The sequence below is a fragment of the Anopheles ziemanni genome, chromosome 3 (assembly GCF_943734765.1).
Source record: "Anopheles ziemanni chromosome 3, idAnoZiCoDA_A2_x.2, whole genome shotgun sequence".
Taxonomy (NCBI): domain Eukaryota; kingdom Metazoa; phylum Arthropoda; class Insecta; order Diptera; family Culicidae; genus Anopheles; species Anopheles ziemanni.
The window spans coordinates 84,340,342-84,357,328 of NC_080706.1; the positions used below are offsets into that span (position 1 = coordinate 84,340,342).

General features: G+C 41.2%; 1 protein-coding gene across 1 annotated transcript; it reads left to right on the forward strand.

Moving 5' to 3' along the window:
* The first annotated feature begins 1,729 nt into the window (after positions 1-1,729).
* Positions 1,730-8,991, forward strand: LOC131288428 (leucine-rich repeat neuronal protein 3-like). Its single transcript, XM_058317560.1, has 3 exons — positions 1,730-2,458; positions 4,420-4,580; positions 7,842-8,991. Exons 1-3 carry the CDS (start codon positions 1,730-1,732, stop codon positions 8,989-8,991), a joined length of 2,040 nt encoding a protein of 679 aa, XP_058173543.1.
* The last annotated feature ends 7,996 nt before the right edge of the window (positions 8,992-16,987 follow it).

The following is a 16,987-nucleotide window of genomic DNA, read 5'->3' on the forward strand; positions in this document are numbered from 1 at the left end:
TTTCAATTTTAAATTCTAGGTTTTCTTCTTAATAACGTTTCAAATTAAATATTTCAAAAGGATTTATATAGATAGTTGCTTAATGAAAATGAGTGATTTGAAGTCAATGCCTATTGCAAAACAAGAGTCAACGTGTGATTACATTAACAGCGAGTCAAACATTCTGCAAACATGATAAACTAGCCGTTTAACTTAAAAACATGTAAAGAGCAAGTAGCCAAATGCTCTAAACAAAATTTTGAATTTGAGACATAATCAATCTAAAAATTTGGAAAATTACGTAGGTTATCATTTCAATTAATTTATTTATTTGTTCTTTTACATTAAATTTTCTTATTTTATCAATTTAGTGATATTTTTTAATCTGAACAATGATGTGTGCAAGATAAAAATGTGTCTACATTATTCGTTTTTCGTTACATTTAAATGTAGATTCAAAAACTCAAACGAGATAAACATTAAAGAAAGGGTTTTGATATTACTTATGAACATTGCTCACAAAAAAGGGGTTTCATATCCATCCCTCCAATGTAATATTCAACACAACTTAAAAAAAGGTGCAATTTGCGCTTCCAATGTCAATGACAATTCGTAACGTAATTAGACCCTTCTTCTAAAGAAATTTGTTACGATAATGCAGAAGTCAAACAATAGTCCTGACACGTGCCTCCGTGCTTGATTATTTCGTCTACCGTCGCCCTCGAATGACTCCCTTTAGAAAAAAACACCAAGCACGCAAGAGTCACATCCCCACAAAAAAACCCCTTTTGCACCCAAAGACAAGTCGGGCGGGATTTGTGGTTTTCCCGGATAAAAGATCCTCACCGACCCACCCCAAAATCTTGTGCTTCGCGCAAGGGTGTCAAGAGTGACAAGTTTCTGACAGATTACACGGTGTAGGCTGAGGGCTTATCACTTTGATACTTTCAAAATGCGCGAACCGAGAATCGTTCCTTTACGCCGCCTTTGGTTTGAGTTGGTTTGTGATTCGTCTGTTGAGGTGCGTTGGTGTGGGATAACTTGGAATGCTTGCGTGCGACTCAGCCACAGTCAAGATGGGGCCTAATTTGTGGTTTCGTTTTGACAATTATGACTCACTGAATGATTTATGGTATGTCAATATTTCCCTCTTTGAAAGTGTAGATGAGTTTTCAAGAATCCTCGTGGTGGGTGGTCGTGTTTGAGGGAAAAGTTTAACGTAAATATGAATCTGTTCTGAACGCAACGATGTTTCTAGCTCTTGCTCTCGTATGAATAATATAAATTAGTTTTTAAAAAGGACATACACTTAAGGTAACTTCAAAGACACGTGTTGGTTGCTTTTTTTTTGGAATGAAGGTCGAATTAAAAGATGCATGTGTTTATTCGTGCTGGGAACCAGATTATATAATACTCTTTATGAAAGTTAGATATTGTTTCAATGTTGAGGAAAATTATTAATGGCTGTTTTCTTCTGCTTCGTTTATTTTCAGATGTTTTCCAATATATAAAGCATTAAACGACGTGAACTTTGAAGCAGTATTGACTGTTTCATAGCAAAAAAAAGGAAGAAAAACGAGGAAAATATACATTCACTCTCAAAAGCGACGTGAACGGTTGACGTCAACACTTTGAAGCAGAATTGCAACAGAAGATAAAACGATCTAAGAGAGCTTGAATGGGAACCATGATGGATGCATTAAAACGACAAATCTTCGCCCTGACTACTCTTACGGTGTTGATGGTGCTGATGCCGACTGCCAGAGCCTTCTGTCCGTCGCTCTGTACCTGCGAGAGTGATCGTTATCTTCGCACGTCCTGCTTTAACGCGTCGCTGGAGGTGGTACCGATCCAATTAAACCCGGACGTGCGATACATCAACCTAACCGCGAACCAGATCAACAACGTGCACTTTACGCTGGCCTTCTACTACCAGCTCGAGTCGCTGGATCTCTCCCACAACCGGATCGATTCGCTTGGCTCAAAAAACTTCGAATCGCAGGAGAAGCTGCTCGTGCTTAACGTAAGCCACAACGTGCTGCAGAGTCTGCTGAAGGATAGCTTTCGAGGGTTGAAACGGTTGGAGTTGCTGCGGCTGAACGATAACCAGCTCGAACAGATCCACCCGACGGCCTTCCAGGCCCTCGGCAGCCTTCGTCGGCTCGAGCTGTCCAACAATCGACTGATCAGCTTCGAGCCGGGCGTCCTGAATCCGATCGTCTCCCTCGAAACGCTTCTGCTCGACAACAATCAGCTACTCGAGGTGCCGTACGAGAGCAACCTGGAGCACCTACGGGCCCTCCGCCACCTAGACCTTGCCGGCAACCTGATCGAATTCATCGCCAACGACAGCTTCGGTACGCTGCACGAGCTACGAACCCTGCACCTCGCCGGCAACGTGCTCATGGAGCTCGACCTGAGCGCGTTCAGCGGCCTAAGCGCCCTCCAGCTCATCGATATGGCCGATAACAATCTAACGGTAAGCGCCCTACGAAACTTACCGCCCACTTTCAACACACCATCCTCTAACCTGGATCAAAGCGGCGAACCCGACCAGCGATACATAATTAAATACATTTTATCGAATCCCATCATCACAATCGCGCTCGGTCACGTTAGGAGGGGAAGATCGGCCAGCTTGGGCAGGCACCGTTCACAGTAGTGGGCATAATTTACGGTTCGACACAGTAACGTTGACACACACACACACACACACACCCGTTACGTTGAATCGGATTTGAAATGCAAATTAATAGAATTTAATAAACCATTTCCATGCAATTAAATCCCATGCAGCTCGGGCATGGGATGGCCGTTTTCGGTCGATATCGGTGCAACGGCGTGAAAGATGCCATTCCCCATTAGTGGTCGGGACACAGCCGGACCAGTAGATGGGCACCGCGACAGGTATGATAATGCATGTTGGGCGATTTGTTGACCAGCAGATTTACCCCAAACCAGGGTTGAAGCTCGAACCATGCACAGATTTTAACGGCGATCGGTTTTTCGGTGCTGCCGCGATGAATTTGGAGGACATTTTGGACGCCACTTTTTACACCCTTTCAGACACGTTTTCACCCTGTCGTGCTTAATGTGCTCGAACGTGAGATTCCAATGTTCATAAATAAACGAGTCACGTTAATGCTTTGGCAAAGATAAACAAGGGTTTGGAGGCCGAATTAGAAAGTGTAATTTAAATTGTGAAGCAAATGTTTTACTGAGTGGTTAGGAATTTGTTTTTGTTTAAAAGGTTTAAAAGGTTTAGAGGTTTTAACGTTAAATTTGATTATGTTACTCATCATATTTTCACTTGAATTGCTTAAAAAAATTGCAGTGTAGTTAAACACGATCATTATTCTTACTGTTATTTTACTATATCAGTTTCTGCATTCACGTCTGTCTGCATGCAGAAGGTTTCAAATAATTGATAATGAATCATTTTGGAGGAATAAAAGCTTGTTTAACACGTTGACTGCCAAGCGTTTTTAGCACAGTTTCTTGGTACAATCTTTTCTAATAAAATTTGTCTATAACATTTGTTAAACCGATGGTTTTCAAAGGCGAAGCAAAAACTTATTTTCCCAAAGAAATGATATTAAATAATACTATAATTTTCATCTTGCATTTTCATTCATTTATGGGGCAAAAACTTTATAGAACTAATGACAGCTGGCTATCAAAATTGATAGCCATGGCAGTCAATGTGTTAAACATAACTAGGATTTGTAAAGCCTAAATAAACTACAGGACTAACAATAAATTTCGAATCGGTGAAAGTGATGATAAAAACGAGGTCGTGCAGATGACAGAAATATACCTTATGTCTTTTATCAAGCTCAAAAAAATTTACACTAAATACTATTTTCATGTAAAGCAAAAGCAAATGTTAATGATAATTTTGTACACGTTAAATTGAAAGTTTGACACAATTTAACAATACAAATACACTTTAACCATATTTCATTGGACTGGGGTAAAATGTTACCAATAGTTTTCCGACAATGATGGGGTCCGCGACAGCCGAGCGGTAGCGCCGGTTAGAAAATCGGCCCATGAGCGCCGGGGCTCACCACCTCGACGGCGTGGGTTCGAATCCCAACCGAGACCGGACCCTCCCCTGTACGAGAGGACTGACTATCCACGTACAACAGGGAAACAAGTCTCGTAAGCCCTTAACGGGCAGGCATGACCAAGAGGTCGTTACGCCAAGAAGAAGAAGAAGAAGTTTTCCGACAAATTATTTTCCTCCAACACTCGTTGACTGACAGGGTGTCCAGGGTATCGGCACCTGATAGTGTCCATAATTTATTTCCCACTTGCTCGCGACTCCCTACGGGAGGTTGTCGATGGTTTTGCCGTTCGGATTTGTCTGTATTTTATTTTTCTCCTTCCTCACCTGACGCCGGCTTTCTCTTCCCGTTGCTTTCACTCTCGTTCCAGACCGTCCCGACGGTGCAGCTGTCGAAGCTGTACAATCTCACCACCCTGACGCTCAGCGGGAACTCGTTCGTTCGGCTGCCGGCAGTGGCCTTCCAGAATCTGTTCCAGTTGCGCGAGTTGCACCTGGATCGCCTGGATCGGCTGGAGCACATCGATACAAGGTAGGTTGGGACGGGACGATCGATCCCCGGGGAGCTGTAGCTTTCGTCTTCTTTAATCGGACCCCAACACTGCACAGGAAAATAGTAGTCTGCGGGTAGCTTTTCCGGGTTCAAAAGGGGTTGGTGTTGAAAAATCGGGAAATCGAAAATCGATTGTCGTTGCGTTGTCGGCCAATTGAGGGTTCCATACCGCTTCGGTGAAAGGTGCGGGCAACGAATTAAGCAGAAGCACGCCTGGATTTATACTCCATGCTCGCTGATGATGTTATCAGCGTACCCACACTCGGCGAGCTGCAGAGCGTAATGTTTGGTACCGATAAACTGCACACTGGAGCACATGGTACGATAATAGAACATAGCGTCATGCTCGCGAAGAAGCAATGTCAGAGCCTTTCCGCGATTTGTGCCTCCCTTTGAGATACCAATGAGAAGCAGCTGGTATTACGGTTTCGATCGTACTATCATACATTTTTGCAACAATCATGGTGATGTTATCTTTTTTAACTAGTTTCGATCATCATCGTCCTGCTACGAGTTGTTATAGTATCAAATAACTCCTTTAAATGCCAATAAAATCAGAAGGATGAGCAAATTAAAATGTGATAATGTTATTCTTCAAAATCATGAAGATGTTTTAAATGATCCATTTGGATCAGTTATGTTTTTTATTCCGACCATAATGCATCCAATGGTAGACATTTATCAACACAAATTATGGAATCTCTTTTTGTAATAGTCACTATTCTTCAGGGGCTTTACATAAAGTATAACATTTGATTTTTAAACTGGAATTATTTAATTTTGAGAATTTAAATTACATCGAGAAATAATTAAATTAAATTCCACGAGCTGACAAAAAGATGAACAACTTAAACAATTCCACTATACCGGCATTAACATTGTTTCCACGAAACTTATACAACGGTCGTGTTAATCATATTTCCTAACAACAGAATGCTTGCCTTTAAACCTGCATATTAAATAGATGTCTTGCTAGATGTAAAACAAGGACAGGAGATATTTTTCGTAATAAAGAACTAATAATTTGAAATGTTTAACAAGCTGCTAAAGAAATCATGAAAGATTCGTCCGTAGCAACATCTGAAGAAATCATTTATGATCCTATGCGAAACGTGCCTCGAGTGAAAGTTTACCGTACAATTTAGCGAACCACAATTACGCTCCCAACGTGCCAACCTCGGGTACTAAAATAGCACTGGTTCTAGGGATCTGCGAAGAAATACGCTCGTCAAAAGATAGCGAAACTCAGACACAAGAGCCCTGTTAAATGTGATAGTTCATCGTAAGAATTCCTTGTGATGCCTCGTATGCCGAGCGGAAAACAATAGCTGCGTTAAAGTGTAAGATTCGGTGCAACTATTTTTATACGACTTTACCAGCTTCAACCCACCATGATTTCTTCCGTTCAGGAATGTGGTTTACCGCCATCACATGACGAGCTCCGTTTTATTGTTGGCTACACGTTGGCAGGCAGCCGCCTATAGCGCCATTTTAGAACATTTCCGTATTTCTACGATGGTGTTAGTAATCTTGCCGCACGAAGTTGACTATGTTTCATATTATACATAGTGAAATATGTTTAATATTATACGAATCAATTTTATAGACCAGCAAGGTCTTTGGTACGAGCAAGGTTTCAGATTACCAATTCTATATTGTAAGCAAATGAAGTGCTTTTACTATTACGTATTTCTATTACCTTAGGAGGCAATTGAACAAGGACACTACAAACCTCCAATTATTAAGATTTACAGAAAATGTACAAAACACAGAACTCATTTAATTTATCAATTTATTATACAATTTTCTTCACATTTTAATACAGTTTATATTACATGGGAAAACGCTTTGCACAGGAAAATAAAGGAAACAAAGGGAAGCAAAAATTGAACATCCACTGAAGAAAAATTAAAATGTATTTTAATATGATTTGGGAACATTGAAATATAGATTTCTAAACATTTCGTTTTTTAAACATCAAAAGTATGGTGATACTTTTTATTTAGTGAAACTCTCTATACTTCCCTAATCATCATCCTCGAATATGACAGGCCTTGCCTTTTGTTGTTGAAATGAAACCAGGTTATTGATTTAAAAGCTACCTGATTCAAGTACCTGCCATTCAAGTTACTATAGCCACAGTTGAGATGCCACCATGCTCCCTTCGTTATATTGACACAATCGCAACTACAATCATCGTTGTCTCTATCGTATGTTGAAAAATTAAAACCCTTATGGCTGATCAGTGAATTTCCAGCGGTACCATCATATGCTCCCAAAGTCTTCAGGGCATAGTACTCAGGCTCGTTACCAATGGCAAAGATTGAATAATGGGCATATGCGTTAGAACCGTTGAAATCTTTGATTTCCACCATCAATTCGTGCGGCCGATGCGATGTAAGCTGATGCATTATGTCCAGTCCAATCCAGAATTCACCATCCAAGCTGCCGAATCCTTTCCGGTACTCCGTCCAGTTACGATAGAAGCTCTCCGATCCGTCGTATCGATACTGAATAACCAGCCATCCCCCTCCAAAGCTGCGCTGCTCGCAAAACGCTTCGAACGGATAATCCTTCTCACTCAACTGGATCGAATAGACACGAGATTTATTTGCAGGAACCTCCTTACAAGATTTGAATGGTCCTTTGAAGGTTTGTTCTTGGTTGGCGCCCGCTGTTTGTTGAGGTAGAATCTCCCGAGATTGTTCATTTAGTGCCTCTATATTGCCCCCAGCATCAATTGGGTTGACGGATAAACTGCTTGCTATATTTGATGTTATTTGGCAAACCATCACAACACTGACGCAGATGGTGACCAGCTCCGTACACGAGCGCACCATGACGACAAAAAACACGGTCCAACGAGTAAATACGAAGAATAACCAAAGTCGACTGTGACCTCCTAAGCTAATCATTCGCTTTTATATACAAACAAACGGGAGTGGAACGTTCTTGACCGGTACGACTAAAATTGATAACGGAGGGATTTTGGTAGGAATGTTGATAACATAGTCTTTACCCTCAGCCGTCAGCGTTGGCTCTGTCTAGAACTGGTATTGGGAGCTCATTATGTGACGCGATCGATGAACGATCGTTTAAGCTAGTCAGTAAATGCGGTTCAAAAATTATATGAAAACCACAAACGAAAATTTCAGCAATATGGTTCAAATCATTTTAATACTCATCACATTCGATTATAAACCTCCTACGTTTGCTCCATCTTCTCCTTCTCGCCCACAGAGCATTCATCGACAACACGTACCTGCAGGTGCTAACTCTCGACGAAAACCCGTCCTTTTCGGCGTTACCAGTGCGGCTATTCCAAGGCAACCCACATCTGATAGACATTTCGATGCGACGCAACGCCCTCCTAACACTCGATGCCGTGCAGTTCCCACTCGATCGGCTCCAGCGGTTAAAGCTGGCCGGAAACCCGCTCGTCTGCAACTGCACCATTCGCTGGCTGTGGCGGCTGGTGACGGGAACGCCGGCCGATGACGGTGACGACGATCCGGACGGTGTGGCCTTCCTGGGACGCTCACTGCCGGATCATTCCACCAACATCACCACCGTGCTGCTTATCGATAAGGACGAGATCGGCTGTGATCTTAACGAGGACGGACTGGTCACGCGCCGGACACTGCGCAACATGTCCGAGAGTGACATCAACTGTCCGGCTCACCTCGTGACAGTGCTGAGTGTGCTGTTGAGCCTGATCCTGCTATCTCTCGGTGCCGGTGGGGCCATCGTATACCGCCGCAAGTCCCGCGAGCGCCAGAAGATCCTGCAAGAGCGCAAAAACGTTCACGAGCGAATCGTTCCGCAAAAGGTGGACAAGCTCGAGCTGGAGCGCTACCTTGCGCAACAGGTACTCTCCAACGACTACTGCGAGCTACGGCCAGCTTGTGATCTGCCCGTACGCTACGACCTTAAGTACCCGGACCAAACGGGGCACCTCCAGCTGCAGCACCAACACCCGGATGCGGAAGGAGACTCCGATCACTACGAGAACATCGACTACCTGCAGCATCAGCGGGTGCTGGGTGCGGTAGTGTCCGGCGGGTCGCAGTCCATCACCACCACTACCAACCCGTTCCACCAGCAAACGCCATCCCACGGGTCGTACCCGATGTACCATCAGCATCAGTCACATCATCATCACAACCATCACCATCAACACCATCATCAGCCAGCGCAACCATCGATGCCTGCGATGACGATGCAACATCCGCACAAGTATCCACCGCATCAGCAGCACGGTGGGCAACCTGGGAGCAACACCAACACGCTACCAGCGCCGCCGGGGCAGCGCAGTCTTAACAACTATTCGCCCAACTTCTTCATCTACGTCCTGTACTCACACTTTATCCTCCTGCTGCTCATCTTATGATGAGGCACTCGGGCATCCCGGGCAAGTGTTTTGTTTATTTTTGAAAATTACCACCCTATCTGGGTCCGTTTTTCACTCCCGAAACAAATCACCATGCGACTTAGTAAAGGGGAGCTTTAGGCCGCCAACACCATCCAGAATATGGACATCTGTCTCAATGAAGCGACTTCTATAGTTTCGAACAAATCGGAGTAAAAATAAATGGTGAATGCGAAGATGGATTTAATCTTTCTCGTGTAGACCGTGTGTGTATGTGTGTGAGGGTGCAGGGGAACAAACCAGCATTCACACCGTCGTGCTTGAATGCCAAGGCTAGTAAGGTGAAAACAGAGGTGTACATTAATGATTGCAATTTCGTACGATGATAGAACAATGTTACAGTTCAACCGTAAGGAAATCGTTCTACTGCGCCATATTAGGTTAGTGATTTATTTGAAATTTTTGTTTAGAACCGATTTAGATGAGACCCAACATATGCGCTAAATTAGTTGTGAAACAATACGCAAAAGTTTACAGTTCCGTTTGCCATTTCCCATGTTTGGTGGATGAGAAAGGGAAACTTTGCCTTTATTTAAATTAATTGAAATGCAATTGATTTCAAATGTTCCTTTCACAATTAAACATACTTTTGCAAGCAGATTTCATGACAATATAGCACGGTGGATGTTTGTTTAAGGCAAGGGTTTGCAAAATCAGACTCATTTGCAAAATGTGCCCGACAAAATTAATTCATCCGAATGTTTATAATTACATGCTTCAGCAATCATTATTGCTCGTTACTTTTTACTGAACATTAAACGTCTCACAAGAGCTTGCAGCATGTCGGAACTGCATGATTTTTTCAAAACTAAATTAGCCTTTTCTAAATAAGCTTGCATGAGAAGAGATATTGCAACGGCTGGAAAAAGATTGCAGATCCTCCACTAATGAAAAGTAATGAAACTTCTCAACAAGTTTAACATTTTTATTGCTTTCCTAAAACGCTCTTCCACCGGTCCCCAACCGATCGTACGTTTTTCGCAAATTAAGTCGATCTGTACAGTAGATAGAGATAATTTATATTTTTCTAACCAGTAAAAGCATAAGGTGATGACAGCAACAAAATGATTTACACATGCAGAACCATTGCTATATTTACGTGCAAAACTTTTGAACACATTAGATGGACAGATTTCGTATAAAAAATGTAAGGGGCATCACACACACACTTAGGTTGAGTAAGTAAGCAAAAGCAATCAAAATTTGTTTCCATCATAAAACACAACCTTTTGTGACGACCCAAGAATGTTAAATACTTATATGAAAAACAACTATAAGTCATGTACATCAGCAATATTGCAAATAATTTGAAAGATATAGTGGCATATAGTAAAAGCAAACTAAACTGTCATCAATCGCTACACAATTATGTTTGGAAAATTCTGTTCACACATTTAAAACAAACCCTTGAAACATGATTACACAAAAAAGTCTATAATAAAAGTACTACAAGCAATTGCCGAAACATTCGGAAGGTCTCGGGAAATATGATGATCGAAACGGAAATCTGCTACATTTAATATAATGAACGCGATGTGTAATAAATTAGAAACATAATATTAACTGGATATGTTAAAAACTGAGTTGTTATAAGACTGAGCGTAAGAAGGCTACAGAAGAGAAAATAAATTTGACTACTGAAACAGACCCATGAATTTTACTTTTACTGATTTTTGAAATTAAGGCATGTCGAAATTCATCAGTCCGAAATAAAAGTTCGTTCCTTAACCTATAAATGAGAATAGATTCACAAAACAGTAACCGTTGGGGCTTTAACAGGCAACGATACAGGATCCATACATTTGCCGAAAGCATTTCATCCCTATTTTTGATATCTTTATTGCCTTTAATTTAATGCTTCGACAAAAGTTTACCAGTAATATAAAATTTCTTTTTTCTAAACTACATGAATCAGAAATAAGGAAATTCAATTTTAATAAATCAAAAACAAATTGGTTGCACAAAAGCTATTAACACATGTAACTCACAAACTACAACGAAACCATTAAACGTCAGAACACCGCTCATCGTTGTGAAATTAAATTCAACAGGATTTATTAACGATTACATGACGATGAACCAACCCTTTTAGCGATAAGACTCTATGGATGATACACGGATGAACTGTTGACCCATTCGTTGCTTCTTTCCAATATCTGCTCGGTTGTCGTTTTCTCTTCCACTTGCCCTTGGTTAGCATCCGCCGTTTGCTGCGCATCCTGATGGTGTCGTCTAAGCTCTTCGAGGGAGTTCTCCAGAGCTGTTAACTTTTCCAATACCACTTCATCACGCTCCTTTAAGCCATGCTCAATTTCTTGCAACTTGTCTTGAAGCTGGTTCAGTTTGGCAATCATCTCCACGAAACCATATTCACCACCCGACTCTTGGGTTGAGTTGATTGTAAAGTTGCTTGCGATGTTTGATGGAATGTGACAAACTATTGCAAAACCAACACAAATGATGACGAGCCTTGTAAACGAATACACCATGGCCACTAGTAACGGTTCCGAACGATGTCACTTTGAAGAAAAGTCGAATGAAATAACGATGGCATGACTTTTTTGGCCACTTTTATAATAGCAAGGAGAGGGATGAAAAACCTTTCCTGATGTTCTTTATTTTTTATTCCATTTGTTCTTTATTTTTTATTCCAACTTTTGTTCTATAACTGCATTAACTTTGACTTATGCTCTTCATCATTATTTTGTGCAGGTTCGTATCAGAAACAGGACTCCCTCGAATGGTTCAAATACACTTTACTAGGTTTCTCAATATGAGTCCAAATGTTCCTGTGAGCTAATAAATGTAGACATAATTGATTTTCTTGTTTTGTTCAACATATCGGAACTGATTAAAAACAAAACCACAAAATAATTAGGAGAGGAAACCAATTCTTTATTCAAAACGTATGAGTTTTTTTCTGGACTCGGGAAGATTTTTCATCCCTGGCTATCCGTTTAACACGATAGCGTGAGAAAAGACTTGTCTCCAAAAGTTAAAAGTTAAAGTATATCACTGACACTATTGGGGCGTAAAGCCATTATCACGCTTGATATTAACAAAAACTGAACTTGAAAGGGGCGTTAATGTTATTGGTTAAGCATAAACATGGGTTGTTATACCAGCGGGCTACATTCAAGAGGCACGATACCAGCCAGAGGGAGACCATCGATCGCTCGTCGCGCTTCCAATCAGCATATTGGGACACTAACTAAGGAATAATTTCTCTTATCATCATCCTAGAGTATGCTAGGGCGGTGTATGAATTTGTGTACGTATACCAATGCATTGACGTCGAACCAAAGGTGCTTGAATATTTTCCGTTTAAGTTGACGTACCCTGTTGCGCACCAGAAGCCTCCTTCGTAAGACGACGAGTAAACACCGTTATTCTTGTCTTTGGTTGAAAATTTGTTACCCTGTTCGTATCCCAATGAGTCCCCTCCTGTTCCATCATAACCTCCAATTTTTATCAGAGCGTATTGTTCGGTTTCGTTCCCTATCTCAAATTCCTTGTAATGAGCATATCTGTAATCACCGCTGTAATCTTCGAATTCTACCATCAACTCGTAAGGTCGCCTCGAAGTCAGCTGATGAATATTTTCCAGTCCAATCCAATGCTCCTTGTATGCGTTCCCGAACCCATTCCGATAGTCCGCCCAGTTGCGATCGAAGTCTACGGAGCCATCATAACGATACTGGATCACCAGCCATCCGCCGCCCAGGGTCTTCTGTTCGCAAAACATTTCGAGGGGGCGATCCTTTGGATTCTCCTGCAACCAGTATCCTCCGGATGCATTCACAGGAGCCTCCATACACGATTTAATCAATCGATACGTTATGGGTTTTCCGTTTAAGTTGTACTTCGAAGCAAATAATGACGCCACGAGCTTCGCATTTTCAGCTTGCACTTGTATCATGCTGAGTTCGTTGATCTCTTTCCGCATTTGCTCGTGGTTGGCACATGCAGCCTGTTGGGCCAGGACCTTCTGGAGCAGCTCCTGCATAGCCGTCAAGTTGTGGCCCGCCCAGCCAAACACACTCTCCAGGTTCAACAGCTTTTCGTTGAGCTCTTCGTCGCGCTCCTTAAGCCCAAGTTCCATTTGCAGTTGCTTGGTATGAAGGAAGTCCAGCTTGGCCATCAACAAGTCGAAGCCATATCCTGTGATTGGTTGATCCGTATTATTGTTGGTTCCGTATTCTTCCGTAGCACTTGGCAGAATTTGACTAAAAACCAATAAACTACAGCACAAGAACCCCAACATCGCGTTGGAACACATGTTTTCTGGCGGAATGATTCAACGAACGCGCAAGATCTACTTCAATTAATGTTTTCTCAATGTTTTCGTTTCGTTTATATACTAATAGCATAATCTGTAGGATAACGACGAGAAAAAAATACATTTGCGCTTTCATAGACCCTTGAATAAGATAACAATATCAAAAACAAACCGGGTTGCGCTCAACCACACATTCGTTGTTTTCTTACTGCTTTGTTCGTCACTAAAACCACGGAGTTAAGCCACAGTGATAAGTCGCCAACGTGAACTTTTAACAAAAGCAAAGCGGATTTACTTTCCCATGATGATGCAAGTTTGGTCTGCTGAATGCATATCATGGTCTACAAAAAAAAATACGTCAATTGTTCAAAAATATTCTTGCTACGATTGTTTGAAGAATCTATTCAAATCATAAATCATAATCTTTTTAAATCATAATAAATATGTTGGTAAGGCATCGATTCCGTTTGAACAAAATGCATCGTTTGCTGCGCATACTTATGTTGATTATTAAGCTCTTCGAGAATGATCTCCATACCATCATTGGCTACAGATAAAACTAAAGCAAAGATTTCCATGTTCTGTTGTTTCATCGATGGGTGGGAACTATTTTCTTGTTATTTTGATTACAGTTTTAAATCGGCGAATTCTATATTCACCAAAAATACCTAGACGTTGTTGCTATAAGATTTTCATGATTTGTGTATTTTCTTTCATATACATTAACACATTTTTCGCGGTGGCTCTTGTAAAAGCACAAATTTCTTAAATAATGAAAATATTACTTTCGTCTGAAATAAAACAACAATGCATACAAGACATCAATACGATAGAAAGCACGAGAATAGTTGGTCAAACTGTTTATTTATGTTGGAGCTTCAACACTGTTTGAACTTGTTTAGCTTGAAAAAGGCCATTATAAAATATGTATAGTAGCAACAGAACGAACATTTGCAAGCATGTTGGCCATGGCTTGACGAATGGGGTGGAAAATAATATGAGTATACATCAAACAGAGGCAAACGACGAGTGGCTGTTGAATAATGCACATTCGGACCTACGTTTGGAATAAAATAAGGAATTTCCACACCCAAGACTAATCACGTCCTGCTCCGGAAGGACGGTGGATGGTATCGGGGTAATGGAAGCCATTTGCGATTCAACACAGAAACAGTAGGAACTCGTATGCAGTTTTATAGCATTTGTCCCCTGTACCAGCCGTGGCGGTGGCCGTTTGGTTCCTTTCTCTCGGTAAGAAATCGCACCCCAGGTTGATGTTAAGGACCTGCGGTTAAAAGGTCCTAGGGAAGTGGTTCGAATGTGAAACCGGATGTGTCCATATGCATTATTGAGGTGAGCATGGCCACGGTGGCATCGTTGGTGCACATAACACCGACGGGGCAGACCTGATGGTTGACATTCAAGGATTGCATCGTTGAGATCCATTTCCGGTTCGAAGAAAAAGAGTTAAGTAGAATCGATTTTTCCTTCATTTTCTGAAGCCTTTTGTTGCTGATAGTTAAAACGTTTGCTTGAAAATCTTCCACCAACAGTTTGATCCTATCGACACAAAAGGATCATAAAAATAAAACTAGAAACATGAAGTGTTGAATTCTCTTAGAAAACAACATGGTGCTTCTACTGTATATTTATTCCAGTACTTGAAATTGAACAATGAATAAAAAGCACTTGCTCTTGCAGTTTAAGTACTGCAGCTTTTAGTCTCAAGTATGTACTTAGCAGATGTGTTAAAACACACAATTTCACACTTCTTACGACAGGAAAATCGACGAATATTTTCAAATATTTCACTTTATGTGTTGATAAATATGGAAACAACATGATACTACCATTTTGTTCCTTTGAGCCATTTAAAAAAATTGCATCAACACCGTGTAACTGTCGATCTTCTTTAATCCTCCCTAGTATTTTAAAACAAACAAAATTATGTTCAAAACACCACCGCCTGACACTCTAAACAAGGTGAAGATTTTTCTTATATGGCCACCGGTTAGATAAACTTGATACTATTAAAATCACAATGTTTATCGTCTCGACCAAAGTACCGTAGCCGCCAGCAAGACAAGAAGGAAACAAAACAACGGGAATTGCCTTTGCTAAAGGTGCTACAGTGGTTCCGCACATTCGATTCGCCTTTTTTACTGGCGGAAGAATTTTGCTGAACACTCGTAAGACTGCCGGAGATTTCAAGGTTCACCCCCCATTTTGTGGAGTAAAAACGCACTCTCGGTCGTTGGTATCGTCGCATAAAATGACGTCCAATAAGCGTATGTTCCACGGATTCATTCACGCCACTGCAGGCGGAAATTGTTCGCACAATTTTACGATTGGCGAATGTCGCCCACCACCAAACAATCACCGAGGACGGTTCAGAGACGATTGCAACAAATGAGCACTCGGCTCCGGTGCTTCCGACGCCATCCGGTTTGGATCATAGAGTGGCGTTTTATAACTTGTCAAATATAAGGACGCGCCTATTTCCAAACACCCCATCTCCCACTTCTCGTTTAAAGTCGCAACAGTAAAAACCCAGATTGTGATAACAATTCAAACTTTTATGGGCCTATCAATGGGGAGAGGGAATATGGCAGAAGGGCCAAACGCGGACGGAGGGTGCAGGAAGCAAGCTAAGAAAAATCGGTTGCAATATTCCACAGACCATTGAAATGCAGTCAAGTTTGGCAAAGTTATGATTTTCATTTTTCTATCTTTTCTGCAGTGAACATTTTAAAGTACTCTTCTTAAAAAAAACTGAATGAAATTTAAAAGCAAGAAATAATGCACGAGTTCGATTTTTTATGTTGCGATTCGTTGGCTTCGACATTGTTATAATTTAAAGAAAGATTTGAGCCTCTTATAAAAGCTGGTTTTTTAACTGGCGTTTCCAATCGACGAATAAAAAGCGATTCAAAAGTTTTACGATTTTTCCTTCCCCTAAGAAGAAAAGATTTCTAGGTTAACGATACTGGACGCACGATGAAGGAGGCCCTTAGCTTCGCCAAATCTTTCCCGTGCTTGACGGAAACCCTGGCCGCATTTCAGTGGCCCGACCCGGACGATTCGGTCAGCGTCATAACTTTGATCGTTTTGCGTAAAGTTGCCGCTAACGACATTTTGATTATGCGCCTAATGACGGCGGGGAAAAAGGGACAAAGAAGTTTGGTAAAAAAAATCCTTGCTCAAAAACAGAAAGAATTTCTCCTGATCATACGCAATGGGTGGTGATCTGCCTCAAATCCTACCGTCCTGTTAATTCACCATAATCAGCAAAATTAGTAACTCCAATCTATTGCTCTGTAGTATGTTTGCCAATCATTACAGTCAAATTTGAAGTTGAAGACAATTTATTTCGCATTCTCAACCACAAATAACATATCGAATTACTCATTTTATTATTCGTAACATCTCCCGATATATGGCATGCATTTATAATGCTCTATGCATACTCTGGGGACTTCCGCCTTTCCGAGCTATCTTGATGCATATGCATATGTCTTCTAAAAGACAGAACTATTTGTACGTAGGCAACAGATTGATACATTGTGTTCTTTTATTTTCTTGAAATCAACGCCACGGACAATAACTAAATATAATAGTGGTTCCATTAAACACTAGAACTACCGCAATTTTGACTCTTGAACCTTTACTGCGATTTAT

Coding starts and splice junctions, on each gene's coding strand:
- LOC131288428 (XM_058317560.1), top strand. CDS start 1,730: ATGCCGACTGCCAGAGCCTTCTGTCCGTCGCTCTGTACCTGCGAGAGT. Junction 2,459..4,419: donor TGGCCGATAACAATCTAACG/GTAAGCGCCCTA, acceptor CTCTCGTTCCAG/ACCGTCCCGACGGTGCAGCT. Junction 4,581..7,841: donor CTGGAGCACATCGATACAAG/GTAGGTTGGGAC, acceptor TCTCGCCCACAG/AGCATTCATCGACAACACGT.